At 56.7% G+C, this 24,622-nt stretch overlaps 11 protein-coding genes across 11 annotated transcripts; 5 read left to right on the top strand and 6 right to left on the bottom strand.

Moving 5' to 3' along the window:
* Positions 1–277: 277 nt before the first annotated feature.
* On the bottom strand, positions 278–3,172 carry L969DRAFT_15765 (uncharacterized protein; the record flags this gene model as incomplete). The annotated part of the gene is made up of 5 exons (XM_014714252.1): positions 278–1,059; positions 1,113–1,255; positions 1,307–2,298; positions 2,343–2,491; positions 2,539–3,172. 5 exons carry the CDS (start codon positions 3,170–3,172, stop codon positions 278–280), a joined length of 2,700 nt encoding a protein of 899 aa, XP_014569738.1.
* Positions 3,173–4,469: 1,297 nt separating this feature from the next.
* On the top strand, positions 4,470–5,384 carry L969DRAFT_92968 (uncharacterized protein; the record flags this gene model as incomplete). The annotated part of the gene is made up of 3 exons (XM_014714820.1): positions 4,470–4,623; positions 4,679–4,828; positions 4,888–5,384. The coding sequence occupies 3 exons, from the start codon at positions 4,470–4,472 to the stop codon at positions 5,382–5,384; spliced, it is 801 nt and encodes a 266-aa protein (XP_014570306.1).
* A 40-nt stretch (positions 5,385–5,424) lies between these two features.
* Positions 5,425–6,408, bottom strand: L969DRAFT_15763 (uncharacterized protein; the record flags this gene model as incomplete). Its single annotated transcript, XM_014714251.1, has 2 exons — positions 5,425–6,219; positions 6,286–6,408. 2 exons carry the CDS (start codon positions 6,406–6,408, stop codon positions 5,425–5,427), a joined length of 918 nt encoding a protein of 305 aa, XP_014569737.1.
* Positions 6,409–6,544: 136 nt separating this feature from the next.
* On the top strand, positions 6,545–8,097 carry L969DRAFT_15762 (uncharacterized protein; the record flags this gene model as incomplete). The annotated part of the gene is made up of 5 exons (XM_014714250.1): positions 6,545–6,977; positions 7,036–7,289; positions 7,349–7,458; positions 7,513–7,783; positions 7,834–8,097. The coding sequence occupies 5 exons, from the start codon at positions 6,545–6,547 to the stop codon at positions 8,095–8,097; spliced, it is 1,332 nt and encodes a 443-aa protein (XP_014569736.1).
* A 119-nt stretch (positions 8,098–8,216) lies between these two features.
* Positions 8,217–13,342, bottom strand: L969DRAFT_22375 (uncharacterized protein; the record flags this gene model as incomplete). Its single annotated transcript, XM_014714274.1, has 5 exons — positions 13,241–13,342; positions 11,499–13,219; positions 9,251–11,449; positions 8,975–9,199; positions 8,217–8,927 (listed from the first exon to the last, which is right to left on the bottom strand). The coding sequence occupies exons 2-5, from the start codon at positions 13,167–13,169 to the stop codon at positions 8,217–8,219; spliced, it is 4,806 nt and encodes a 1,601-aa protein (XP_014569760.1). The 5' UTR covers positions 13,170–13,219; positions 13,241–13,342.
* An 80-nt stretch (positions 13,343–13,422) lies between these two features.
* Positions 13,423–15,860, top strand: L969DRAFT_59055 (glycoside hydrolase family 76 protein). Its single transcript, XM_014714819.1, has 5 exons — positions 13,423–14,412; positions 14,468–14,547; positions 14,597–15,032; positions 15,082–15,433; positions 15,488–15,860. Exons 1-5 carry the CDS (start codon positions 13,427–13,429, stop codon positions 15,773–15,775), a joined length of 2,142 nt encoding a protein of 713 aa, XP_014570305.1. The 5' UTR covers positions 13,423–13,426; the 3' UTR covers positions 15,776–15,860.
* A 2-nt stretch (positions 15,861–15,862) lies between these two features.
* L969DRAFT_15759 (uncharacterized protein) lies at positions 15,863–16,744 on the bottom strand (the record flags this gene model as incomplete). The annotated part of the gene is made up of 3 exons (XM_014714249.1): positions 15,863–15,901; positions 15,949–16,144; positions 16,194–16,744. 3 exons carry the CDS (start codon positions 16,742–16,744, stop codon positions 15,863–15,865), a joined length of 786 nt encoding a protein of 261 aa, XP_014569735.1.
* Positions 16,564–17,722, top strand: L969DRAFT_616102 (uncharacterized protein; the record flags this gene model as incomplete). Its single annotated transcript, XM_014714818.1, has 4 exons — positions 16,564–17,185; positions 17,239–17,271; positions 17,331–17,399; positions 17,438–17,722. The coding sequence occupies exons 1-4, from the start codon at positions 16,949–16,951 to the stop codon at positions 17,720–17,722; spliced, it is 624 nt and encodes a 207-aa protein (XP_014570304.1). The 5' UTR covers positions 16,564–16,948.
* L969DRAFT_85548 (uncharacterized protein) lies at positions 17,360–19,546 on the bottom strand. The gene is made up of 4 exons (XM_014714817.1): positions 18,835–19,546; positions 17,575–18,774; positions 17,453–17,514; positions 17,360–17,399 (listed from the first exon to the last, which is right to left on the bottom strand). Exons 1-2 carry the CDS (start codon positions 19,105–19,107, stop codon positions 17,725–17,727), a joined length of 1,323 nt encoding a protein of 440 aa, XP_014570303.1. The 5' UTR covers positions 19,108–19,546; the 3' UTR covers positions 17,360–17,399; positions 17,453–17,514; positions 17,575–17,724.
* Positions 19,343–21,795, top strand: L969DRAFT_45114 (uncharacterized protein; the record flags this gene model as incomplete). The annotated part of the gene is made up of 9 exons (XM_014714816.1): positions 19,343–19,544; positions 19,617–19,912; positions 19,968–20,297; positions 20,349–20,602; positions 20,646–20,810; positions 20,862–21,283; positions 21,333–21,399; positions 21,449–21,584; positions 21,634–21,795. The coding sequence occupies 9 exons, from the start codon at positions 19,343–19,345 to the stop codon at positions 21,793–21,795; spliced, it is 2,034 nt and encodes a 677-aa protein (XP_014570302.1).
* A 58-nt stretch (positions 21,796–21,853) lies between these two features.
* L969DRAFT_101919 (uncharacterized protein) lies at positions 21,854–24,516 on the bottom strand (the record flags this gene model as incomplete). Its single annotated transcript, XM_014714815.1, has 6 exons — positions 21,854–22,101; positions 22,150–23,432; positions 23,482–23,637; positions 23,691–23,767; positions 23,826–23,914; positions 23,964–24,516. The coding sequence occupies 6 exons, from the start codon at positions 24,514–24,516 to the stop codon at positions 21,854–21,856; spliced, it is 2,406 nt and encodes an 801-aa protein (XP_014570301.1).
* Positions 24,517–24,622: the final 106 nt, after the last annotated feature.

Here is a 24,622-nt window from a genome sequence, read left to right as displayed (position 1 = left end):
GAGGTCTCATCTCGATGAGCACACCGACCGGCTGTGTCTCAGCGGTCTAGGTACGGCTCTCGTTGCGCAGGCTGGCATTGGCTCACCCGCTTCAGATCTGACCACGCTGGCCGGCAGTGCACTTGATCTTGCACAGATGTGACGTCTTTGGAGTCGTAGGCATACAATTGTCCACAGACTCACGATGTATGCTATCGGACACACGACTCGCGCCAGCAGAGGCTGCCTTGTATGATAATCTGCATGAGCCTTACAGTCTAAATTCTTTGTGCATTCGTCATATGCGTACAACTCCGCCAACAGCGGTCAGAAGCATAGCATCAACGTTTGCTGGCAATGCTGCGTCAAGCTGATGGAAGAAAGCGACGCCTGGCTTCTCTGCGCTATTTTGACTTGTTGCGGGATGCATGCCTTGCTCGTCAAGTCCACTGAAATCGATGCGCAAGCTGGCGAGCGCCTCGTCTGCCTCGCTGACGTCACCTCGCTGTCCCTTGAGGCGCTGGCTTTGTCTTTGGGCAGCCTCAAAGGCTGGCTGATCTAGCTGTAGCGTAAGATCGAGCGTCCATTTGTCATTGCCATAAGAAGAAGCTTCTTTGACGTGATGGCGCACATGGCCACGTTCGGCAGGCGAAGGTAAGTCCCATGCCACTACATCGCCGTCAAACGCAATCACGGACCAGATGATACCTGGATGATCGATAACGATGGTCAGACTTCGCTGCTGCTTTACTGCATTGAGCCGGGAGTCTTTGGCATAGATCTTGAAGGTTTCTGCCCATGGTGAATGATATGATGCAGGTGCAGGCGGTAGAGGCACCTCGTAGCTCAGCAGAAACTGCGAGACGGGATAGGTAACATCCCAAGAAGCGACATAGTCGTTGATATCGGTCATGACGGGCGTGGCGCCTTTGATGTCGACAGCCCGGGCAGCCTCTTCGACGAGCTCCTTGAAGAACGGAGCTCGATCTGCGCTTGCGGTATGAAGTGCAAATGCGGGAGGTGAGGTCGTGGTGTTCTCCATATGAAGCACAAATATGCGCTTCGGATGGCCAGGCGTGACTGCTCGCTAAAAGGGTAAGTCATATGCGATATTGCAGCCGAGCTGTACCCACAAACGACCCAACCAGGCTGACTGAAGACGATGATGACAGTGACAGTAGCCATGATAGCAAAGAGCCACAATCGCTTTATAAAGCCGCCACCGAAGCGATGCATGAGTGGGATCAGCATTGGAAAGCACATGATACCAACAGCACTGAGCTTGTCGTTCAGCGCTGCCCGTTGAACAGCTTACAAGGTGGCGTACCTTGTGATGGTAGCGATAATGTTGTCGACCGGCGCATCAGCGCCTACGCGGCCTGTGAGAGGCACGAAAAGGTCGAGAAAGCCAATGAGTCCTTCTGTACCGACGATTGCCGGCAGTAGCTGGCCGAGGAAGTAGGCGCTGTTCGCGACCCTGCTGCCCTGCTTGCTAGCCGGTGCGAGCAGATAGTCGTTGAGTACTACCACGAGTAGCGCCCAGGCCGCACTCAGTGCGAAGAGGTATGCAGACAGTATGCCGGCCGAATGTCCGATAAGAGCTGCTACGGTATAGTAGGTGACGGTACCGACGAGCGCGGCGTGCTCAAGCGTTCCGTCGCCATGCGTGACATAGCCTCGCCTGATTGCTAGCCGGCGCGTGAAGTGCTGCACGAGGGTCACGCCAAGTAAGGCAGGAAAGCTGAAGAGATAGATGCACAAGTGCTCGTGTCTGAACCAGCTGAGAGCACGTCCGAGCAAGTTTCCTTGAATGACCGCCACCACGTTGGCAGCAACGATGCCGGAGAGCAGGCTGATGGGTATACTCGCGGTCATGAGAGCATAAGCAGCCTTTTGCTGCCATCTCACTTTGGCGCTCATAGTGACGACGGCAAGTGCAGCGAGCATGCTGTATCCTACTGCGGCTTGGTCTTTGCTGAAAAGCACAAATACCTTGCCGCCCAGCGCAGAGAAGAAGACCGAGTCTTTCGAATGTGTGATGTCTGAGATGTCGACATCTTGCGAGGTCAGCCAGTTGAGCATTGCTATCGTGTTCTCGCCCATATGCTGGAGAGCACCCGGCTCGATATATTCGACGACGTCCAGCCGTGTATGATACTTGTACGAGTCTTGCACAAGGGCCATATCCAATCCTGTGAGGTTGCCGTAGGTTTCGAATTGTCGAAAGTCGGTGTCGGACAGGATGATACCGCTGCTGAATATCTCGCTAGCAATGACAGTCGCGTAAGGATACGGCACATGAGAATAGGCTTGCACCATCTGACCGGGAGTCAGCTGCGACTAGGCCCGCACCAGGATCTCACCTTTGTAGAGGTTGCCTGAAAGAGGATCTCTGGCCCCGCCACGCCGCATGCTTCGAGATTGATGACAGCGCGTATAGAATGGCGCAGCGGATGCTTGGTGATGAAAAGATGCGAAGCGTCCTGCAGACTCTCTTCTGCGCCGTTGAACACTATATAATGCGTAAGCCTGGTAAACGTGACAATGAGGAGCGCTGACAGAAAACGATCGAGTTGTATAGACGCCGGTCAGTGGAGCTCATCACTCGAAGGGTCTCCAGCATGACGCCAACGCCAGCACCATCATCTGCCGCTCCTGGACTTGGCAGCGTCGAATCAAGGTGCGAGTTGACTAGGATGGCGTTACGTTTGCTTTCCTCTGTACCGTCAGAGAGTCTGACGATGACATTGTCGAGCTGATAGTACTTCTTCCAGACCTTTTTGTTCATGAAGTCGAATAGATGCGCGCCGTCATCCTTTTGGTGCCATACTTCGATTTGATGCATGCCTGCCAACGGTGATGCCGCTAGCTGGCGCTGGAGGTCCCTGACTTGCTCAAGCAGATAGTCGACAGCCTCGACCATCTGCTTCGTGCCAACGATCCGATAGCCTACGTCCTCGCTGAGATACTTGATGACGTCCAATGCTCGTGCCTCTGAAAATTGCGAGTGTCCCGTGACGGGGCTGACAAGGGCTTGATTGGGCGTCGGTAAGGCATAATGTAGCTTCTGAGCGACGTAGCATAGCACGCCGACGTAGACTGCGAGCCAGGCTAGCAAGGAGGACGCTGAGAGGCTCTGTCCATTCGTCTGTGCTGCTCCTGTCGAGCGTTCGTACCTGCTCGGCCTAGCCATGACGCCTGACAATGCCGCCGAGGTGAGGCGTAGAGTAGCAATCGCTCGAGCGTGTCCGCTACTCAGTGCATGCAGGCCTTACCTTGTCGTGGCTTGCGCGGGCGGAGAGGGCTCGAAAGAGACGGGCTTCCACGGGCGCTCGCAGCGGTCGAAAGGCTCTCCTGCTATAGCGAAGCGGCTCCCGGTGTATGTGTGAGATGCTATGCTAGCAGCCTGCTAATGAACATTGAAGTGCGCAATCCAATTCGATCCGACTCATGATGAATTGGTAATTCCGCGATTATCAATATCAATCGACAGACATGCGCATGCCGGTCCTGTCGCCATTCTCAATTGTCGACTATCCCTGCCACTCGCCGAGTTTCTTTCCGATGGACGGCCTCAGCTCGCTCAGGCGTGATCAACTGAGGTGTCCCATCGCTGCTTCCGAGATGGCCAATCAGGTCATACTCGACGCAAGCGAGTAGTTTCAGGGCTGGAGCAAGCAGCTGAGAGAAGCAGCAGAGAGCAGCAGCGAGACAAGAGCGTCACTGCATGACACGAGAGAGGTGTCCATGCAGCCACTTTGGCAGCGAGAACAGTATTGCACATGAGGACAGACCAAAGCAGGCACCGCTGAACAAGTATGAGGCGACCTAGTGCGCAGAAAGCCGCCACCAAAGTGAGTTGACCGACAAAGCGGCCAGATACTCGCGGACCGTCCATGAATTTCACGAGTTCGCGCGCGCAGCTCCCAATTCGATTCGTGGCATTTATGAACCGTCGCGTCAAACGACCCTTTGTGGCATCTGGCCGACTTATCTGCAGACTTGCATATCTCCTGTGACCGGACATGACCTCGCAGATCATGTATGCCTTAGCGGTCTTTGCGAGAGCCGGCTGCGATCGCCGCGATTGGGCAGAAAGTTTACCAAGGTCCCAGGGCTGTCGAGTCTCACGATAAGTGAACAAATGTGCGAAATGCTGGCTTCCAGGGAGACCATGATCAGGCATTGCTAGCCGAAAGAGTCTTTCACGAGTTGTCAGCATCAATCTCTCGGTAGCTCATAACGTTGCTGCTGGTTGAGTTCTGGCAGATGCACCTCCTTTTGATTGGTGATCAAGCAAGGCAGCTTGTTGAAGCCAACTCGCCGCTGACTGATAGCCCGCTGGAGCGGAGCACCGCCCTGGCCCCTCCTCCTCACAGTGGCTCATGGACTCTCGCGGTGGCGCAAACATTAAAGAGCGTCGCTGCCCAGCACACTCGGATTCGCGACGAGTGTCTTGCCCTCCTGGCCCCGGCGGTGTCCTACGGTCGATGAACGTCGAGCCTGCTGCCAGCTCAGACGATCCTCGACAGCGCATACCGCCAGACAAAATCCTCAGGACAATCTCGCCGACGCTGGTTCACCACTATGAACCCGCTCAAGATGGGATCGACTCCAATCTGCTCGTCATGTTGCACGGACTAGGTGCATACTCACAATCAGGTTGAGATGGCATTGCCGAGAGCTCATGAGGCGCCAGGCGACACACAGAAGCCTTTCTCTGCACTCGGCAGGAAGCTCAACCTGCCGCAGACTGCTGTCTTATCCATTCAGGCACCTCGTAAGATCGTCTGGCTCGCAGACGAAGAGTGCTACGAGTGGTGGCAGCATTTTGACGTCACTGGCGAAGGTCAGCAGGGAGCACAATGTGGGGACACAATGGTCACTGACAGCGTACGCATGAGCTAGTCATCATCGAGCAGGATCCGAGCAAAGCAATCGCATGGCTATGTGACATCATCGACTCGCTTCGTACGATCTGGCGTTCAGAGCACATCCATTTCTTTGGTTTCGGTCAAGGCGGCAGCCTGGCTCTCGAAACGTGCAGGGCGCTATCGCGCGTGCAACTCAGGCTTGGCTCGGCAGTGAGCATCCAAGCCGGTCTGATGTCTCTGCCAACTGCGGGGAGCGCTCGCTCAGCGACGCCTGTATTGCTCTGGCTTGCCAAGACACCGGTTCAGGCTGATCAGAGCCAGTTCGAGCGATCAGCAGTCAAGCTGCAGACCTTGCCGATACTGCACCGCGCTTTCGAATCTGCGGAGCTGGCCCGGGTCGCACTGCAAACAGGCATGCCGCGATCTCAAGCAGACTGGTTGCCCATCATGCGCTTCTGGAGCCAGCATCTCAGGCGGAGAGAGGCATGGGAGCTACAGCTGGACGAGTCTGTCTTTCGCGTCTTACGGTGAGTGATTCTTGCAACAACAAATGACGACAGAATACATCCTCCTAGCCAGCGTAGCGAGTATATGTGCCTCTTGTCATCCATGATTCAGCTTGCTTGTTCGCGCCTGGCTTGAGGTAGAGTGACTCGACAGCTTTGCTCCTCGCAAGCTTGCCTTGTTCGAGCTGCACTGCCAGCATTTGAGGCATGCTCGTCCGCACTGTCGGCTCAGGCTTTGTGTCTGACTGCACGATGCGCTTCTTGCTGCCTTCCTGATCCGCCTCATGAGGCAGAGCCTTTTTGCGCTTCCTGGACTCGCCGCCGGCAAGCTTGTCCGTCTTTCTGCTCGCTCTCTCGGCTTTCTCGGCAAGGCAGCGTTCTGTCCAGGCTAGCCGCATCTGGTCTGCGAGCACGCCGGTCGGGTGCAACCTCACGATCTCTTCCTCCTGTCCGTCCTTGTACGGGACGCCCGTGACGGGACACTCCCGCCGTCTGTCGCTGGCCGCCGATGCACGAAGGGAAGCGAGACCGAGCTCGGAGACGACGGCGCCGGAGGGCCGCAAGTAGACAAATGGCAGACCGCCGTTCATCTCTTTGAGCGTGATGGGGCAGACAAAGTGACTGGTCTCAAAAGCAGTCTCCCTGCTGTCCTTGTAGGCTGTCTGTCGATCTTCGTCCGACTTGAGCAGCGGGTTCGGAGTCAGGACGAGATTGGTGACATCCTTGAGTGATCGGATGTGGCCTGCTGTCGCCTGACCCTCGGCGCCAAAGGCAGCAGGATCGAGCAGAAAGGTGAGCAGCGCAGTCTTGTTGTAGATTTTGCCGAGCGGACAGGCCACACAGGGAGGCGAGAGGGGTTGCTGTCGCCGTCCAGGGAGCATGAGCATGCCTGCCTGACAAGGAGTGAGTGGCGTGTCATTGCGTACCTTTGAGAGCGCACAGAAGAACCAGATCGCTCTCTGGATCTGTCTGACATCGCCCGTCTTTGGCTTTGCTCGTGTCTTGACGAGTTCTGTGCGTTGGGCGATCGATCCGCCGTCATTGCCCATCCTCCTATCACTCTCCCCGCAGCTTCCGTATTTTGCAGGTGAGGAGACAGAAGAGACGCGACGGGCGGGCGCGATAGCAACAGTCAAAGCCTCTCAGCTGTGCCTGTGCAGCCTTATCAGCGGCAAGGGCGTGGACATGGACGACGCCGACGATTCTTTTGCGTTCACAACGGTACCCTTTGGCGCACAGACGCCCAGGAACACCAGAAATGGAGTGACCACCTCATCCTCAACTGCCCGTCCGTCTACAACAGCGACAGCAATGCCGGGCACCTCCAGGCAGACACTGCCCGCTGTGCAGAGTAGTAGCACACATGTACACAATGGCACGTCACGCCTCACGCCTTGGCAACAGCACGAAGAGAGGCCCGTTGGTCCCTCCTCGTCTGCCTCCCAGGCTGTCCAAGCTCTCTCGACCCGCAAACGGCAGTCGCTCGATAGACGGGCACGGAGGAGTAGTGCCTATGCACTTCCCTCTCCGCTCGAGCCGCCAGCCATGCCTGTCGTGCCTACGCCTCGGCCACCTAAGCCCGCAGAGCAGCGCGGCTACATTGCAAAGACCGTCAAAGGTGTGCTTCATGGCGCTGTCGCTTTAGATAGGCTCCACTGAGGCGCACTCTGTCATAGAATCGCCTCATACGGCTCACCTTGCCGACGGCAGGTTGTATGAGCACATAGATCCGAGATTACCACAAGACGAACGCGCGCAGATCTTGCTCACCTGGCTTGTCACACGCTTCAAGGATCGAGCCTTGCTCGCCGCCGACCTCAGCGCAAGCACCAGTGAGGCCTCCACCAACGAGATGGCTCTTCGCATCATACAGGCCGTTCATCATGATGTCACGTCGCGCCTCGTCGATCTTTCGCCTGCCAGGCTACCAGTAAGCCTCTCTTGAAGCGATCATCCCGCCCAAATCTTGCGCTCATGCGTGCATGCCAGGTACTGCAAGTTCAAGAAAGGCAAGAAGCGCTTGACAGGCGTGGAGCGCCAAGTCAGCGCAACCTCACGAACAAAGCTAAGAAGATAACTTTGCAAGAACAGCAAGCACGGTGCGTGAATCTACTCTCTTCAGCTCACCGAGACTGAGTTGCCTGTCTCCTCAGCTTCCAAGCCGAGAGTCTTGCGCGGATAGCTAAGTTTAAGAGCTATGGCGTTCTCAAGTCATCTGCCGACGCCTATATCTCTGCAGCCGACCGCTTGACGGCCGAACTTACTTCCGTCGATATCTCTTGCCCTCTGCCACTGCTGGCTGGCTCGTCCGATGAGATGAGTTTGCAAGTGGATGCATGGAAACGTAGAGCTGGCGCATTGCCAAGCTCAAGTCCATCTGCTGCCCAACGCCTGGGCATCGACATGGACCTCATTCGCAATGACGTGCGTGTCCGATCTATTGAGAGATACCCTATCTGACCATGTCCGAGCAGATCGCCCACGCCAGAGTGCTCAGCCATCGCATAGAGCAATGCGTCGACCTGGCGAGCAAGTATATCGAGGCGCGGCAGGCTCAGAATTACCGACACCTCCGACACCTCAATGGCCTGGCCGATGCGGCCATAAGTCGCCAGCATGATGCAGACACAGGCGACGCTTTCATGACAGGCATCAGTGACCTTGCCCCACCGGCGGACGGCACGACTTTAGCTGAAGACCCCGTTCATCTTCTTGAAGCAGTCTCACAGGGTGTATGATGTAATGCTCGGGACTGTTGTAGACCTTGTGACCGTGTTGTGCAATACAAGTAGCGTAGTGTGTTACAGACAACAGGGACGTATATGATAACTGCAGCGTGCTGCACCGATGGGTGCGACTATTGACGGAATGTCTGACTTCGTGCAATGGCGCCGCGGCTTCCTGGCTTGTAGCTGCTCAGAGCAGCAGAGCTGGGCTTCTTGATAACTATCTGAGATCTGCTGCAGCTATCGACAGCCGGTTCCTCCGTTCGGCTGAGCGCTGTGTTCGTGTTCGCCGAGACCTCTAAGAAAGCCTTGCGACCGGCGCCGGCGCCTTTCTGAACAGCCGACAGTGCCTGACGCTTCTCCTCCTGCGTCATTTTGCTCCAGGTCTCGCGATCTGGGAGCGTGACGGGGCTTTTCGCCCCCGTCTTCGGCGTAGATAGCGATTGCTGCTGGCTCGCGGGCGCAGGCACCTTGGACAACGTGGCAGAGGTTGCGCTTCGCGAGAGAGCTGCCCGCCCGCCATCCGTCAGGGTCTGATCAGCAAGAAGGGTGCCCGGTTGAAAAGGAGAGAGCGTCGGTCTGGCCTTCGTGTCTATATTGTCGGCATCACCAAGCAGAGTGCCCTTTGCGAAAGGGGTCGCGGTCGACACAGGCTCAGCGATGACAGCCGCCTTCAGACTTGCCGCTTTGAGGTCGGCGTACGATCGGGAGTCCAGGAGCGTACGCGTCTTAGAAGGTTGCAGCGCATTCGTGTTCGCATCTAGAACCGGCGAGACGACCGGAGAGGGCGCGCTTGAGACGGTCGTGGCATTCTGCTTGGCTTGCGCCTTGAGCATGGGTATCTAGCGGCACGTCAGCCTGGTTCCGTCGCTAATCCAGGAGAACTTACTCTAGCCTCCAAGATTGCTCTGACCCAGGCATCGCGTTCGTCGGCTGTCTTGACTGAGAAGAGATGCGTATAATCCTTCTCAGCATCCTCGAATAAGGTCACGGCATCGAGGCTCTTGATGGCGAATGCGAAAGGCTTTGGACATTTGAGCTTGGTAGCGAACATTGGCTTCACAATATAGGCGTCATATCGCGCAAGCGAGCAGAGATGAACGACTTCTTTCGCCTGATAAAACAGGCTCAGCATCTGTGGTGCGACGGTATGCGCGCAGCTTACCTTCTCATTCTTAGACCATGATATCGAGCAGTCTTTGACTTCGAGGTAGCGTTTCTGCCATTTGCCGCGCTTAACCTCCATCTGTATCATCGTACCCATAGCCTCGTTTGCGTCGACGCCTTCATTCGAGGTGCGGAGCAGCGAGGCAAAGTACGTCTTCTTGGCGATCAGGACACCCGTGTGTGCCGTATCTGGCGTCCATGAGGCACGAACGTCTGCGACGCGCTCGTACTCGCGCAGCGGTCGTTCTAGCCCGTGATTTGACCAGTAGTCCCACAACGCCCAATTGCCCTTCTCTTGCTCGCTGCCCGTGAGAGCACCTTTGACGGATAGCTGCTCGAGCACGTCTTTGATTGTAGTAACCGCAGAGATGCTGACAGTACAAGAGTGGTCGACATCTCCCACAAAGATCCTGAGGAGTTCACTTCCTGCTTCTGCAAGACGCGTTTCGACATTCTGCGAGACTGCAAGCAAAGGTTCTGGACCGCTTACGATTGGCGGTTGAGAGCGAGCCATTTCGGCGATCAAGGCTTCCGAGGTGCGCTGCACCTTATCGGTCTGTGCGAAGGTTAATTTCGATTCTTGCAAGAAGTCAGGCAAATTCTCCGCATGCGGAGAGGCGGGCGACATGCTGCGATTTGCGCTAGACCCACGCCGCGATTGTGATCGAGCCGCGACGCTTTCGTCTGTCTGAGGCAGAAGCGAATGCCCGACAGTGGCTAAGACAGGACTAGACTTTGAGCTTGAGCCGACCGATGCCCCTTGTACCTTGTCCAACTTGGAAGACAGCTCGTCTGCAGAGAAAGCAAAAGGGTTCCTGACGCTAGAGGAGCTTGATGTACGCTGCTTGGCATCAAGCTCGGCGCGTCGCCTAAAACGCTCTTCGTCGCGCAGATCTCGTTGGATGTCGAAAGCATCAGGGTTTCGTTGACCCAAAGGCGTGTCGTCGTCACTTTCATCGCTCATGACAGCGTGCTCGAGGACTTCGAGTCGATCGCTTGGCAAGCTTACAGCCTGCTCAGACTTATTCTCGCTGCAGACTGACGGCTCTCGGCGGAACTTCTGACCGGTGACCGACAATGGCGAATAGACTGATGACGGAGACGATGAGCGAGTAGAGTCTGCGCCCTTACTGTCGCGCAGTGGCAATAGTGACGATCGCCTAAGGGGCGCAGCGGCAAGCGTCGGAGAATTAGCCCAGGGCACGCTCCGAGCTGCAGGAGAGCTAGGTGACGCGAACGGTGACAAGTGCTGCGTGGTTGTGAGCGTTGGCGTCTGAGGCGGGGCGAAAGTTGCTAGTGGCGAGTCTGTGACCTCGAGATGGAGGTGCGGTCGCACGGCCCTCTCCGGAGAAGCTGGCTCGATGACAGAGATGTGACAAAGATCAGCGGCCTGAGCGCTGTGCGAGTGCGGCAAGCTGCTCGGCGCATCTTCCATCGGCGGTAGATCAGGAGCACCGATTGGCAAATAAGTCTGACGCCAAGAAGATGTAGCCGGAGGCACGGGCGACGGCAGTCCATGTGGCATTTGTGGCGCGAGCAGAGCCGATGTCTCGCTGTAATTCTCGGCAAAGAAGCCAAATGAGCTCGCGCCGTCGTCGATGGGTGGATTGTAGAGACTTCTTTGACTTGGAGGCGCCATAGACATGACCACAACGGGGGAGTTGGGCGGATTTGGCGCCAATCGCGGTGCGATGAAGGTATCGTGCTTGCTTGCCATTGGCGACGGCAGTCGTAGATTTGGCGTGCTGGCAGCGCGCAAGAGGGCCGGAGAGCTCGCGTCTGGTCTTGGCGTCGAGGGAAATGAGCCTGACAGTGCGATAGGCTGGGGCGCTTCACGGGGCTTGTTGAAGTCGCCTTCCTGCTCGTCTTCTTCGCCGGGTGGCACGAAAGGTACCAGTACTGGCACTGCATGATGCTCACTTGATTTGGAGCGACCGCTGAAGAACTTTGTGATCTTGAGAATGCCCCCAGACTGCTGTCGCTTCATGCGGGGAGCGGCTTTGCCAACTGGTAACTCGTCACCTGGGCCTGCGATCGGAACTCTGGCAGCTGAGGTGACGGCGACTGCGCGTGGTGAGCTGATGCTGTCAACACGTAGCTTGGGATTGCTGCGAAACAGTCTAAGCATAGGCCCACTGAAAGTGCGAGCGCGATGATCCTTGCCAGATGCAAGAGGCGTTTGCATCAGCGCAGGATCCTGTCAGAGATCGTGAGCGAAGTATCATAGATTGTATGAGCGTCCTCACCTCCAGGAGAGCATTCGCGCTCGGCGACCCAGCTTCAGGCCATTCTGTAGAGCAGTTCGTCATCGGAGACGCATCGGCTTGCCAGTCAGAAGTCATGGGCGAGGCGGCGATCGACGATAGGGCGCTCGTATCGTGCGCGAGAGGCGAAAGGCCGAGCTGTGGGCTGCTCTGATTGGCAAGCGAGTAAGGCTGCCATATAGCCGATTGCTCCGAAAGGCGAGGAGCAGTAGCATCGTTGCATCTGCTCACGGATGGGTGCTGGCCGGCAGCAGACACGAGGGAAGTATCAGCGCTGATGTGATGCGCTGAGATCTCGTAGCCTTCATCAAACTGGAATGAACCTGCTGTGGCAGCCCCAGCGAGCGAAGATGAGAGCAAGGGCGCCGCAGGCACGCCATGGGTGTACGCCAGAATCTCTGATTGCATACCAAAAGTCATCTGGGTGGACGATGTGGGCGGTGTGGGGAAGGCTGCGAGAGAGTGACTAATAATTTCGGGTTCGTCTGTCGACGTCGTCGAGAGGTTGGAACGCAGTGATTTGCTCGACATTGACGGCTGGATACCCATGCCTGCTGCGCTGACATGAGAGCCTCCAAGGTGCATGCTGTTGCTATTCATCTTGCGCGATTGATGATCCTTTAGCAAAGAGCCGGATAATCGCGAAGGGGTGTTAGCTAGAGCAGGGATAGAGCGAGAGCGCCGAGAAGCGATGCCCATGACAGCCCCGCCGGCATCATCGATGGGAGATTCTCTGCCCTGTCGGCCGATTCGTTGGTCGCCCTCATCGAGACAGATCTCCGTCTGCAGCTTGGCGAGCGTCACGGTCCTGAGCAAGGGTGAAGTAGCGTGTACGGGCGATTCACCGCGCGCGAGCTTGTCTAGGTCTGTCGAGATGGAATTGAGCGGCGTCGGGAAGCGGTCGAGGCTCTTGCTGGACAGCTCGGATGCGAAATGGCCAAGCTTGCGCAAAGGCGGTGGAGCGCAAGGCAGTTCGTCGTCGACGGCTGAGTCCTCGGAAAGGACAGGCAGGGTCGTCGAGGCTTTTATCAAGGGCGGCCTGGCCGATGGCCGCGGTATGTCGATCGGTGTGTTGTCGAGAACGAGCCTATCCTCTGCGAAACTATCGGTACGAGGGATCATCTCACGCTGAGCTGTCAAGCCCAATCCGGTCCGCTCGGGCTTCTTGATCTGCAATGCTTCGATGGGTTTGCTATACGGCAGCGAGGACGAGAGCGCGTTCGAGGCTGACAGGTTGTCCAACGGCAAAGGGTCGAGTTGGATCTGATCGAGCAATGAAAGCAAAGTGGGATCCATCTCCCATCCCATCTGTTTTGCTAGTCCCGGCAAAAGCGATCGGTGAGGGTCAAAGTTGGTCGCAACGCGATGACTGGCCAAGCTGGCAGCGATAGGCGGCCTTGAGCTTCCGAAGTTCATGTGATCCTTTGGGCCAGTCGACATGGACAACGAGGTCATGGGTGTGCTGAGGTCACTGTCTGATCGCGCCGAGTCATCATGTGCGCTCAAATGTGAGCCTGTTGAGCCGGCCGAGAAGGAGCGGCTGTCTGCGCTCGCGTTACTCATTGCGCGAGCTGAGGATGACGGCAGATAGCGATTGGTGCTTATAGTAGCTATGCTGGCCGGCTGTCCTAGGCCGAGCCCTAAGCCTTCCATGGCGCAACTCTGAGAGCCTGGCAGCAGCTGTCAATGAGTGTGTTTTGGTCCTGTGTGACTGCCAGCCGAGCAGAACTCAGAAGGTCAATCGAACGGTGCAGAAGCGAGCTCACAGTGAGGCAGTCGGCCGCCTGAACGTGTGCCTGTCTCAAACTTTCCTGTGCCACTCGCCCGCGCTGACGAAAGTTTGGCAAATGTTTCGGGCACGTCGTCAGCGCTACCCCCTTTGTCGCGTCGCTATCACGTGATCGAAGCCGATGGGGCAGCCTGTACTACCTGAAGGTGAGGCCATCTCGCCTGGACGACAGACGAACGACTGGATCGGCTCGACAGCAAGCCATCATCGCGCGGCACTGATCCATCATCAGCCTGCCTGGCGATCAACGAGGTTGGGGACGATGTCAGGTCCTCAGACGGGGCCAAGCACAGACTTGCCCCAGCGGCAAAAAGTGAGCCGGACATCGAGTAAGATGCCAAGGCGGACGAGGACCGTGCAGAGCTCCCTCTCGACAGACTGGCCACGTACATCACTCGTCCTCCTTGCAACAGTGGCCCTCGCTTGCCTGGTCAGTGCGAGTGCTGCGGATACCGTCCCTATCGCGGGGTCAGCGGGCGATCAGGTCCAGTTCCGCGCACCGCCGAGCCGGGACGCACATGCTTTCATGCCTGCACTGTCCTCCTACGTCGATCGGATAATCCAGAGCGTCACTGCTGGCAAGAGTCAAAATGACGAGGAGGATCGCCTGTTAGAAGTTGAAGCGAGAATTGCTGCGTCCGCTCACGAACATGATTATCTCAGCGGAGCCACAGACGAGCAGAAGGGCCACTTTGACCCTACCACATTCGTACGGCAGCATAATCTCGACCAGCTACTGCATGATCTGCCGTCTGCAAAAGACATCCTCTTTCCATCGGCGAGTCGCGCCACCGGAGTGAAGGGTCGAACGAGCGCCGAAGAAGCCAGAGAAATGGAGCGTAAGGCACATTCGGTCGCTGAACTCATCGCAAAGCTCGACTTTGAGAGCTTGCAACCTCTCTCGTCCGAAGAACGCAAGCTCTTTGATCCCGAGTACCACGACAAGAACTATCGCAATCGCAAGCGCGCCCAGCCCATCAACACTGCCGGTCTGCCAGATTATCCACCCACGTGGCTCAACATCAACGATGTGACCACAGTCGCATCTTTGAGCAACGCCGTCGTTCGTCGGATGCAGACCTGGCTTGGCGACAACTTCCAATACGAGTGCGTGCCGCGTTTTCGCGCATGCTGCATGTCAAAGTATCTGACCATGCGACAGGTGGACACCATGGTGGGAGAATCCCGTGCTTGGTATCGCCTATGCGGATCTTGATCTCGCGCTCGGCAATTCTGCAAATCGTACGCTGTGATTGATCACTAGCTTCACATGCTGATCCGACACGTGCAGAGGCTCTCGTCACGGGCATGCTCAATAACAATGACATGGGCGTCGACTACATGATTGACAAGTACATCGACGATCAGGCCTGGTGGGGCCTCTTTGCTCTCAAAGGCTACCAACTCTACGGCAATTCAACCTGGCTCAAGTCAGCTGCTGTGATTCAGCAAAACTCTTCGCTCTACTGGGACGACAAGTGCGGCGGCGGCGTTATCTGGTTGACTTACGAGCCCAACTACAAGAACACTGTCACCAACACGCTATATCTCGCCCTTAATGCTCGCCTCTATCGGGTCACGGGAACAGCATACTATTACCAAGAGGCAATGCGCACGCTCAATTGGTGGCTCGGATGGGCGTTTGATCCCACCACGGGCAAGGTCTACGACGGACTGACCGATTACCCTGAATGCGCGCCAAGTGGCTACCAGATCTTCACGTACAAGTAAGCCTCGAGCTTTTGCCTGTTAGCCGAAGCTGATGTTGAGCACTAGCTCTGGTATCATCCTTACCGGCCTCGTCGATCTCTACTACGCTACAGGCAGCACAGATCTACTTGACCTTGGTCGTACAATCGCATACGCTGCAATGCGCGACTATTCGACCAGCGACGGTGGTGTACTCGAGGAGTCGTGCGAGCGCGACCCCGCCACCTCGGACATGCCAACTCCAGGTTGTCCGCAAGACCAGGTCACCTTCAAAGGCATCTTCATGCAAGCACTGGGCTATCTGTACCTAGCACGACACGATGACAACATATTAAATTATATCAATATCCAGATGCTCTCGGTAGCAGCAAACAACATTGACGACACCTGGCTCATCGGTCAATGGTGGATGGGACCAGTGCGTACCAGCTCCTTGATCGGCTCCTGACCACTTGCTGACATCAGGGTACAGTGGAACGAGACGACCGCCGGGCCAAAGACGCAGCTTTGCGGCCTGGCTATGTTGGCCACGGCAACGTCCGCAAATATCCGTTTTGCCGAGCTGCTTGCTGCAGAAGGAAACACGCAGGTCGATCCGACAGTGACTGTCACGCAAAGCGTCCCCATCCCAACGATCAACGCGACCACTGCAGACAGTGGACCGGCGGTAGCTATCGGCGGGAGCTCTATCTCCAGACCTGCTGGTGCAGGAGCTGGCCTCTTGCTAGCGATCATGCTTGGGCTTGGTCTGCTGGCGTAAGTGCATGGACTCTTCACACCCTGGCGCTCTTGTACAGGCATGCAAATCATGTACAAACAACAAAGATGCATTCATGTTCGTGCTGTTTCATGCTGCGTTGCCGCCGTCGAGGAGCAGATGCGTGCCCTGCGCACATGTGAGCCTGATTACGGACGAAATTCGCGGGCGCGCACGGTCATGTAGGAGGAAGTTGGTCCAAGTAGGAAGCAGACGGCGCCTATGATCTCTTTGGGAGTAGCAGCACGTTCCATGGGTACTTCTGGCCGTGTCGAGAATAGTCCTGTGCTCTGACTGACCAGAAGCGGGGCGAGGACCATATTGATGCGCAGACGATGTGGTCCAGCTTCTCTTGCGGCCGTCTTGATCAGTCTGAGAGCAAGTATGAGGCGTTGCTACTCGAGCATAGCGTGCGACACACCCTAGTATTGCGTGTTGAGTGGCAGTGTGACTGCAGAGTTGCTCGCCTGCATGCAGCGCGAGCTCGTCACCGACGATGACGACGGAATAGTCTCCGTCCGGTGGATCTGCGACTTCCTTCTGCCGATGAAAGACGCGCAATGCAGCTTGTATGACGTTGAAGGCAGATGTGAGCGAAGCTGTCAGAGGGGTGATAAAGTCAGATGGCTCCATTCGGTGAAGGGGCTGTGGATCTGATCGCGGCAAGGGTAAATGGACGATGCCATCCAAGCGGGTGAACTGCTTGCTGACATCCGCGACGAAGCGTCTCAGAGCATCGTTGTCCTTTGTGTCGCAGTGGGCGAAGAGCAGATGGGGTCGTCTCCCCCCGGGAGCGAGCGGTTTGCTTGCCAAGTCGCCGCACAGATTCTTTCCTGCGTCTCTGTTGAGGTCACAGAGCGCTAGATTGACGCCAGATGTGAAGAGATGAGTGACCAGCTGAGCAGCGAGGGGACTGCTTGCCGCATTGGTGATGAGACAGCTTCGGCCCTGCAGAGCGGTACTGCCACTCATCTCAAGCTTTTCGTTGCAATCTCGCGTCTAGGATGTCTCTATGGATCTACCCGATCTGGACCTACTCCTCTGTCTATCCACTAGCCACATCTGACCGCGTTCCCACTTGGTCGATCGTTCTGCCCTCACATCCATTCAAGCGCGTCGCCTCGTCAGCCTGCAGCGAGCTCCCTGGTCGTCGTTGTCGAGTGCCAGTGATGAGACATGTTTGACGAGCACTCCTTCTCCTCTCTGGTCTCCCAGCAGTATGTCTTCTACAACTCGCTCAAGATGCTCGGTCTGCTTGTGCTCGTCGCATCGCTAGCGAGCCATGTCTGTGGCGACGTGCTCAAGATGCCCATCGTTCAGCGCTCGCCAGAGTCACAATTGACCAACATCACGCCGTTCACTGTGACGTTCAGGATGGCAACGGACATGTACGGTATTTTCAGCAAAGACTGTGTACGTCAGGCCTCGCTCCGGTCATGGCAACACTGAACCCTCACGTGCTGCAGACTTTTCAACTCAACTGGGACAGAGTCCTCAAGGTGCGCATCGTGATGTGCTCAGCATTGGGCAACAGGCTGACGGGCGCGCTTCCTCGCAGCGATACATCTCCGTAGCGGGCGGCATCCCAGACTGCACACCGGGAGATCATATCTCAATTCCAGCACTGGTAAGCCGTCTCCTGGTACTTGCATCCTCGCGCTACAGTCACTGTTCGAGCAGGGCCAATACATGTGGTTCATCGAGATGAGCCAGCCCGGCGTGCACTATGCATTCAGCGGAACGCAAGTCATGCCGCGGTCATGCCTGGGCGATCTGACTCCATGCTGCTTGGCACATGACAGGAACGACGCGCAGGGCCACATCCTGACTTGGCAGATGGACGCAGGCTCGACGATCGGCAACATGCAGCTCGGCGACAAGCAGTTCGCCGAGCTGGACTTCAATGGCAAGAATCGCCTGAAGCGCACGAGGAACTCTGACGAGGCGTGATTTTAGTCTGTTGGAGCGTACGAGCTATAGTGTCGGATTCCTTGCGTCTTGGAAGCTACGAAGGTGCCCTGGACGGTTGGCTTGATAGCAACAAGGGTATCGATCGAGCACCCTGCCCATTCGCTCGTCACTCTTGGCTGAAACCCGCTCGGGCTGCTGCCTAGGTCGACTGAATAGGCCAAGCCGTCAGCGCCAGCAATGAGCCATCGGTCTGTTGCGGCATCGTGTGCGATGTCGTTGATGCCAGCATCGTTTCGGCAAAGGGTCAGGAGATGCGCTCCGTCTTGTGTGGTATGGGGATCCCATAGCTGGAGCTGACCGTTGCGAAGGCCGAGGAGGACATGACCGGTTGATTCGTTGCAGGCCAGGGCATCGACAGCGGTCTGAGAGCCCGTGGACAGTCTGCGCTCGACGACTGCAGTCGCCAGATTGACAATGATGATGGAGCCATTCCGAGTAGCACAGATAGCAAGCAGGCCTACTAAGCCTTTGCGTTCCTCGGGTACGATAGCTTCATGACCGTCTGGCGGAGGGCCTGCACTATCGCGATGGACGATGACGATGCGCAACACGACTTCGTCCTGCTGTAGCTGCACGGTCGCCATGCAGACACCGTCTGCGAGCCGCCAGAGCTTTATGGATTGGTCGAAAGAGGCAGTCAAAACGATCTTGCCCTCTCGGACGATGGCAGAGCAGGTGAGACCTCTCGTGTGACCCTTGAGCACACGGGGACATGCACCTGTCTGAGCGCTCCATACACGGGCAGACAAGTCAGACGATGTGCTCAGTAAGACCTCGCCGGATGGGAAAAAGGTCGAAGAGGTGATGTCGCCGAGATGACCCTGGAGCGCTTTAAGGCCGCGTAAGCCTGCAGGCGCGAGTGAACGTGCGAAGAGCGAGCCGTCCGGTCCGCCGAGCACAAAGGTGGATTCGGGCAAGAGCGTGACGTCGAAGGAGAGGAGCTGCTTCGACACGGTCGGATGAACGCGTGAGGGCAATCGACAGACTGTGCCGTGCACGCCCAGGCTGTCGCAGGTGACGACGATGCCCGTCTGTGTATGCGGGCTTCAGACACGGCTGGGCGACGTCAAGCTGATGGAGCTACGACTGACCATGGCAGGTGTGATGAAGGAGAGCGATCGGCCCTGACGGTCGAGCACGGCATCGATGGAGAGACCCTCAAAGGGCTCACCGTCCGCGCAGACCTGCCAGCTAGCCTCTTGACCTTGTTCGTGTGAGAGCCTGATGCGCGTGTGGACGGAGGAGCAGCCGAGCTTGTAGACGGACAGCCAGAACTGGTCAGCAGTGACGACTTGCTGACAGACATCGTTGACCACGTCTGACAAGTCAGGCTGGAGGTCGATATAAGGCAGGTTGAGTGCCATGACTGCAGATGGCTGGCCCGACTGACCGGCCGAACGGGTATCCTCGGAGGAGGAGGAGGAGAGAAGCAAGCGGAGAGCTGGTAGAGCGTTCTATCGATGAGGCATTGATCAGTGCTTCACTCGGCACGGCACGTCACGTCGACGACAATGTCCAAGGCCCGAGGGCGAGCTGACCAAGGGACGGATGCATGGCTGACCGCTGATCGTAAGGACAGCAGGAGTAGCTCAGCACAACATGGCAGAGCAGCTCGCTCCCATTCCCTTCTTCCTGCAGCAGCAGTCTGGCCCGGTAGGACAAGGGGCAAGCAATCCTGCACCCATTGGCCTGAGCGTCCCTCAGGAGCAGCAGCAGCAGCCACTGGTCTTGCAGCCCTCTGGATCAGCTTCAGCACAAGCAGGCCCCTCTGCACCAGCAAGCACGACGGCTCAGCCTTCAGGTCGGTCACTGCAGCACCCTTGCAGCCATTGTCAATCATCGCAGAGCTGATCGTCTTCATACAAATCTGCAGCCGGCTTCTTCTCCCAATTCGATCCTCAGAGTCTCCGTCCAGTCTCTGCATCCAATGGAAGTGCCAATGACAGACCGGCCAGAAGGAATGGCCCCAGCGGCGGCAGACCGCGCCCACACGAAAAAGCCGATCACATTGAGGATGAGACCATGTCACGCTTGGATTCGGCCGCCGGCAGAGCACGCCCAAAGGCAGGACAGGGCAGAGATAAGCGAAGCAAGGGCAAAGGCCGCGCCAGAGACGAGCTCGCCCTAGATGACACGCCCTCCCGAGACACGCGTCGACAGGATCGCAAGGTGTGTCGCACTATTTGCAAAGCTGAGCTTCCCATGCTAACCCCCCAGCATGTAGTCTTCCAACTCGACGCCGTACGAACGCAACCGGAACCGCTCGGCCAGGGGTCAGAAGGCATCCGTATCCATCAAAGGGCTTGCTGCAAAGGCCATCGAAGAAGCAGGCGAGCCACGATCCAGCTCAGCAGGCACGAAGCCCTCGAGCATCCAGGTTCTCCATGATTTTATCGAGCAACGCTGGAACCCTTCTGCTGCCCTTCTTGATCTCTCCGGCATGATACGCGACCCCATATGGAGACTCAAAGGGATCAAACCGCCGGGCACGCGAGACGCGCCCAAGGCCATTGCTGGCGCTCTCTGGAAGTCTGTCTCTCAGACTTATCCTCAAGTACGTCTCATGCCAGCAACGCTTTGACGAGCCAACTAATCACGCCCGGAGCAGATCGTCAGCCTCTCGCTGGCAAATAACGATCTCGAGAATCTCCGTGATCTGTCGCCCTCCTTGTTGGTCCAATATCTGCCTCATCTCCATAATCTGTCGCTTGCCGACAACAAAATTGCGCGCACAAGTCCAATGAATCCCATAGGCAGCTCGAATCGTCATAGCGGCGGTCTCAAGCAACTAGAAGCGCTCGTCCTCACCGGCAATCCCATCACGAGCAATTATGCCGGACGTCAGAGAGACTATCAGAGGTCTGTTAGGACCGCTACCCCTCTACTGGAGCTGATACCCCAGCAGGGATGTCGCGAAGCTGTTCCCGGCGCTTACCTCGCTAGACATGCTGCCCATCGACAGAGGGAGCCTGCTCACCGAGAAGGAGACCCGCTTCCCCTATGGAATGCAGCCAGGCTTTGCAGACTCGGAAGGAGGCCGCTCCCTGGTGGCAGCCTTCCTCGCAAAGTCAGCCTACGCCCTCGCAACTAAATTTGAGGCTGATCTCCTGACTTGCAGATTCTTCGAAAGCCTGGACAAGTCCAGAGAGAATCTTCATGCAGCCTATGCACCATCGGCGTCATTCTCTTACGCGCTCAACAGTATGCCGCCGCAGCGTATGGTCCACGAGAAGCGTTCATTTAGCTCAGGCAACAAGGCGAAAGCATACCAGAACCGTCTCGACTTCCGGCGCTACATCACTATCAAGGACCGCAACGATGTCAAGGCTAGTGCACGTAATCTCAACCGAGCGACGACCCCCGTCGTTCCAACGCTCCTTGTCGGTCCAGACGACATTGTCGCGGCTCTCAAGGCGATGCCAGGAACATCACATCCTCTTGCACGCGCTGCGGAGTTCGTTTTTGACGTCTGGACCCAGCCTGATGCCCATGCGGAAGGCGAGGTGCTCTTCGTTACCGTGCACGGTATGTTTGAAGAAGGTTCGTCGAGCAGCTTGATCCTGGTGCTCGCTTACTTATTCCGACATAGCTGGCACATCGGCTCGCGTTTCTTTCGATCGCGCCTTTATCTTGGCGCCTGCAGCTCCCGACACCATGTAAGCAATCAGACCTGCCCGATCCTTTCGATGCTTACCCCAGTTGCAGCGCACACGCCGCAGGCTGGCCATGCTTGATCATCTCTGATCAGCTTACGCTTCGAGGACATTCGCATGCCTCCGCTTGGGAGCCTGGATGTCTGGCGATAGCGAACCTCGCTGCAGAAGCGCCGCCTGCTGCTATTGTAAGCCACACTCTTGGTTCTTTGCTTACGTGCTGATATCCGTGGACAGACGCCGCAGCAAGAGGCAATGGTTGCCGAGTTCTCGCGTCTCACGCGCCTCAAGTCACAATTCGCATTCGACTGCCTCGCCCTGAACGAATGGGATCCTACACGGTCCATGACGAACTTTGAGCAGCTTCGACCTACCATCCCGGCAGAGGCTTTCGACTGATAGGTCGTTAGAGAGGGGCACTGCATGCATGATTCGGACAACAAGATGTGTGATTCGTCTATCCTTTGCGACCGGTGAAAGATCTAAACTCCTTCTCCATCTCCTTTTGCACATTAGGCAGCACTGGCGCATGCTTGCGATACTCGAGAGTGAATTCGCCTTTTCCTTGCGTCATCCCGCGCAGCTGAGAGGCATAGCCAAACATATCGTTGAGCGAGACTTCTGCCTCAAGCGTGAATTCTTCGTCGCGCACTTCGCTGTCGAGGATCGTGCCTTTGCGTTGATTGATGCCTCCGATGACGTTGCCTGCATGCGATGGTCAGGCAATTCTGTAGCATTCGCATTGGGACCTACCTTGGAATTCTACTGGCGCCACCACCTCGACTTTCATGACAGGCTCTAGCACGACGCCATTGCTGCGTGCATATGCATCCCTGAAGGCTGCCTGACCTGCCATTCGGAAGGCCAACTCAGATGAATCGACCGGATGGAAAGCACCGTCCTCCAGGATAAACCGGCATCCCGTGATGGGATGGCCCGTCAAATTGCCTCGCTCCAGCGCATCTTTGAAGCCCTTCTCGACGGCAGGGATGTACGACGATGGAATGTTGCCGCCTGTGACACGAGACTCGAACGCGGTGTCCTTGCCAGTTGCTTCGTCCATCTCCATGGGCTCGATCTTGCCTATGACTTTGGCATACTGGCCAGCGCCGCCCGTCTGCTTTTTGTGAACATAGTTGAACTCGCTAGGTGAAGTCACGGTTTCACGGAAAGCGACGCGCGGCTTGCCAGTGATGCAGGGGACTTGATATTCCCTTTTCATCCGTTCGACGTAGATGTCTAGATGCAGTTCACCCATGCCAGATATGATGGTCTCCTGCGATTCGTTATCTACGTGTACTCGGAAGGTCGGGTCTTCCTTTTGAAAGCGATTAAGCGCGCGAGAGAAATTAGGCGTCTCCTGACCTTGCGGCCGGATAGCGAGAGAGATGACAGGCTCAGGCACGAACATAGACGTCATCGAGTAAGGTACGGATCCATCGGTGAAGGTATCACCTGACGAGCACTCGACGCCGAACATGGCACAGATTTCGCCTGCGCCGACGCTGTTGATGTCTTCCATTTCGTCCGAATGCATCCGCACTAGACGAGGCACTTTGACGCGTTTGCCCGTCCTGACGTTGACGATGACGCCGCCTTTTGCGAGAGAACCTTGGTAGACGCGCATGTAGGTAAGCTGACCGTAGCGGCCTTCCTCTAGCTTGAAAGCTAGTCCGACGAGCGGTGCTGTGCCGGTAGGAACGAGATCAAGCGGAGGAGCTGCTGGCTTGCTGTAATCGAGAGCAGTCGAAGAGACTTCAGAAGGGTTGGGCAGGTAGCTACAGACGCCATCAAGTAAAGGCTGCACGCCTTTGTTTGCCAGCGCCGAACCCATGAAGACAGGCGTGAATTTGCGAGCAATGGTGGCGCGCCGGATGCCCGCGGCTAGCTGTTCTGCTGATACTGGCTTCTCTTCCAAGAACAGCTCGGCTACCTCGTCGTCTACTTCAGCGACGTTCTCGATCAGCTCTGCACGCTTTTCTTCCGCCATCGTCTGTAATTCTGCCGGTATCTCAGCGCTCTCGACGATATCGATACTACTCAAGGCGGTCAGCGCATTTAGCCACTCTTGACAGCAGGACTTGCCCCTTCTCGCCTTCGTTACGGATGACTCTCATACGAACAATGTCAATGACACCCCCAAAGTCATTCTCTGCGCCGATCGGGATTTGAACGGCAGCAGCGGCGAGCTTGAGCTTTTGTCGTATCTGTGTCAGAACCCTCCAAGGATTGGCACCAGCACTGCCATACGGTGATCAGGCATGTTTGCAGAACTTGGGAAGAAAGGAGCGCACCGGTCCATCTTGTTGACAAAGGTGACACGAGGGACGTTGTAGCGGCGCATCTGCCTGTCGACGGTAATGGTTTGACTCTGTCGTGGAGGCAAAGATCAGAGAAGCTCTGGCAAAGGTCCAACAGACCAGACCAACCTGTACGCCAGAGACAGCACAAAGCACGAGCACTGCGCCATCAAGAACGCGTAACGCTCGCTCGACTTCTATGGTGAAATCGACGTGGCCTGATGCCGGATGTCAGGCTGAGCGCGACAGAGCTCAGAGGCTGCTGACCTGGAGTGTCGATGATGTTGATCTTGTAGTCATTCTGCGCTTGCTTGACCGGCGTCTCTCTCACAGACCAATCGCAGAATGTAGCAGCACTCTGGATGGTGATGCCCTTTTCTCTCTCGAGTTCCATGGAGTCCATCTTTGCGCCTACCGCGTCTCTCCCTCTGACTTCGTGGATGGCCTTGATGCGTCCGGTGTAGAAAAGCACCCGCTCGGTCAGGGTCGTCTTGCCTGAGTCGATATGGGCAGAGATGCCAACGTTGCGCATGGCAGACAGGCGTTTGATGTCGCTGCTATTGAGCGAGAAGACGTCGGTCGGCAGCTTGCCATCCTTGAGTGCGGCTGCAGATGGCGCTGCATGGGTCGCATAGCCTCTCCTCGATCTCGCTGCTCTCGTGATGAGGCATGCCGACGTCTGTGGCGGCGATGTCAGAGGTGTCGCTGCCCTTGCCGGAGTGCTACAGCGTCTCGCTGGCTGTGCGATGGGTCTGTAGGCTGCAGTCTGGCCTGAGGAGTGTCCGCAGGTGCATCTGAGCACTCGAGCTGTCCGTATCATCGACTGAGCCGGCTGTCGATGACTGTCACCAAATTATTTTGGCAGAGGCAAAAGCCAAAATCGCCATCAAGCCAGCAGCACCAGTCGGCGTGGTCTCGGTCCCTGA

The sequence above is a fragment of the Mixia osmundae genome (genome assembly GCF_000708205.1).
Source record: "Mixia osmundae IAM 14324 unplaced genomic scaffold scaffold_2, whole genome shotgun sequence".
Classification (NCBI taxonomy): Eukaryota; Fungi; Basidiomycota; class Mixiomycetes; order Mixiales; family Mixiaceae; genus Mixia; species Mixia osmundae.
Note: the sequence above shows the minus strand (reverse complement) of the source record. Positions and strands in the feature narration are given on the sequence as shown.

Bases quoted from the DNA above. Each gene is read 5' to 3' on its own strand.
- L969DRAFT_59055 (XM_014714819.1), top strand. From the start codon at position 13,427: ATGGGGCAGCCTGTACTACCTGAAGGTGAGGCCATCTCGCCTGGACGA. The intron at 14,413-14,467 runs GTGCGTGCCGCG...ACCATGCGACAG, and splicing joins GGCGACAACTTCCAATACGA to GTGGACACCATGGTGGGAGA. The intron at 14,548-14,596 runs GTACGCTGTGAT...CGACACGTGCAG, and splicing joins GCTCGGCAATTCTGCAAATC to AGGCTCTCGTCACGGGCATG.
- L969DRAFT_85548 (XM_014714817.1), bottom strand. From the start codon at position 19,107: ATGGCACTCAACCTGCCTTATATCGACCTCCAGCCTGACTTGTCAGAC. The intron at 18,775-18,834 runs GTCAGTCGTAGC...CCGCATACACAG, and splicing joins CCTTCATCACACCTGCCATG to ACGGGCATCGTCGTCACCTG.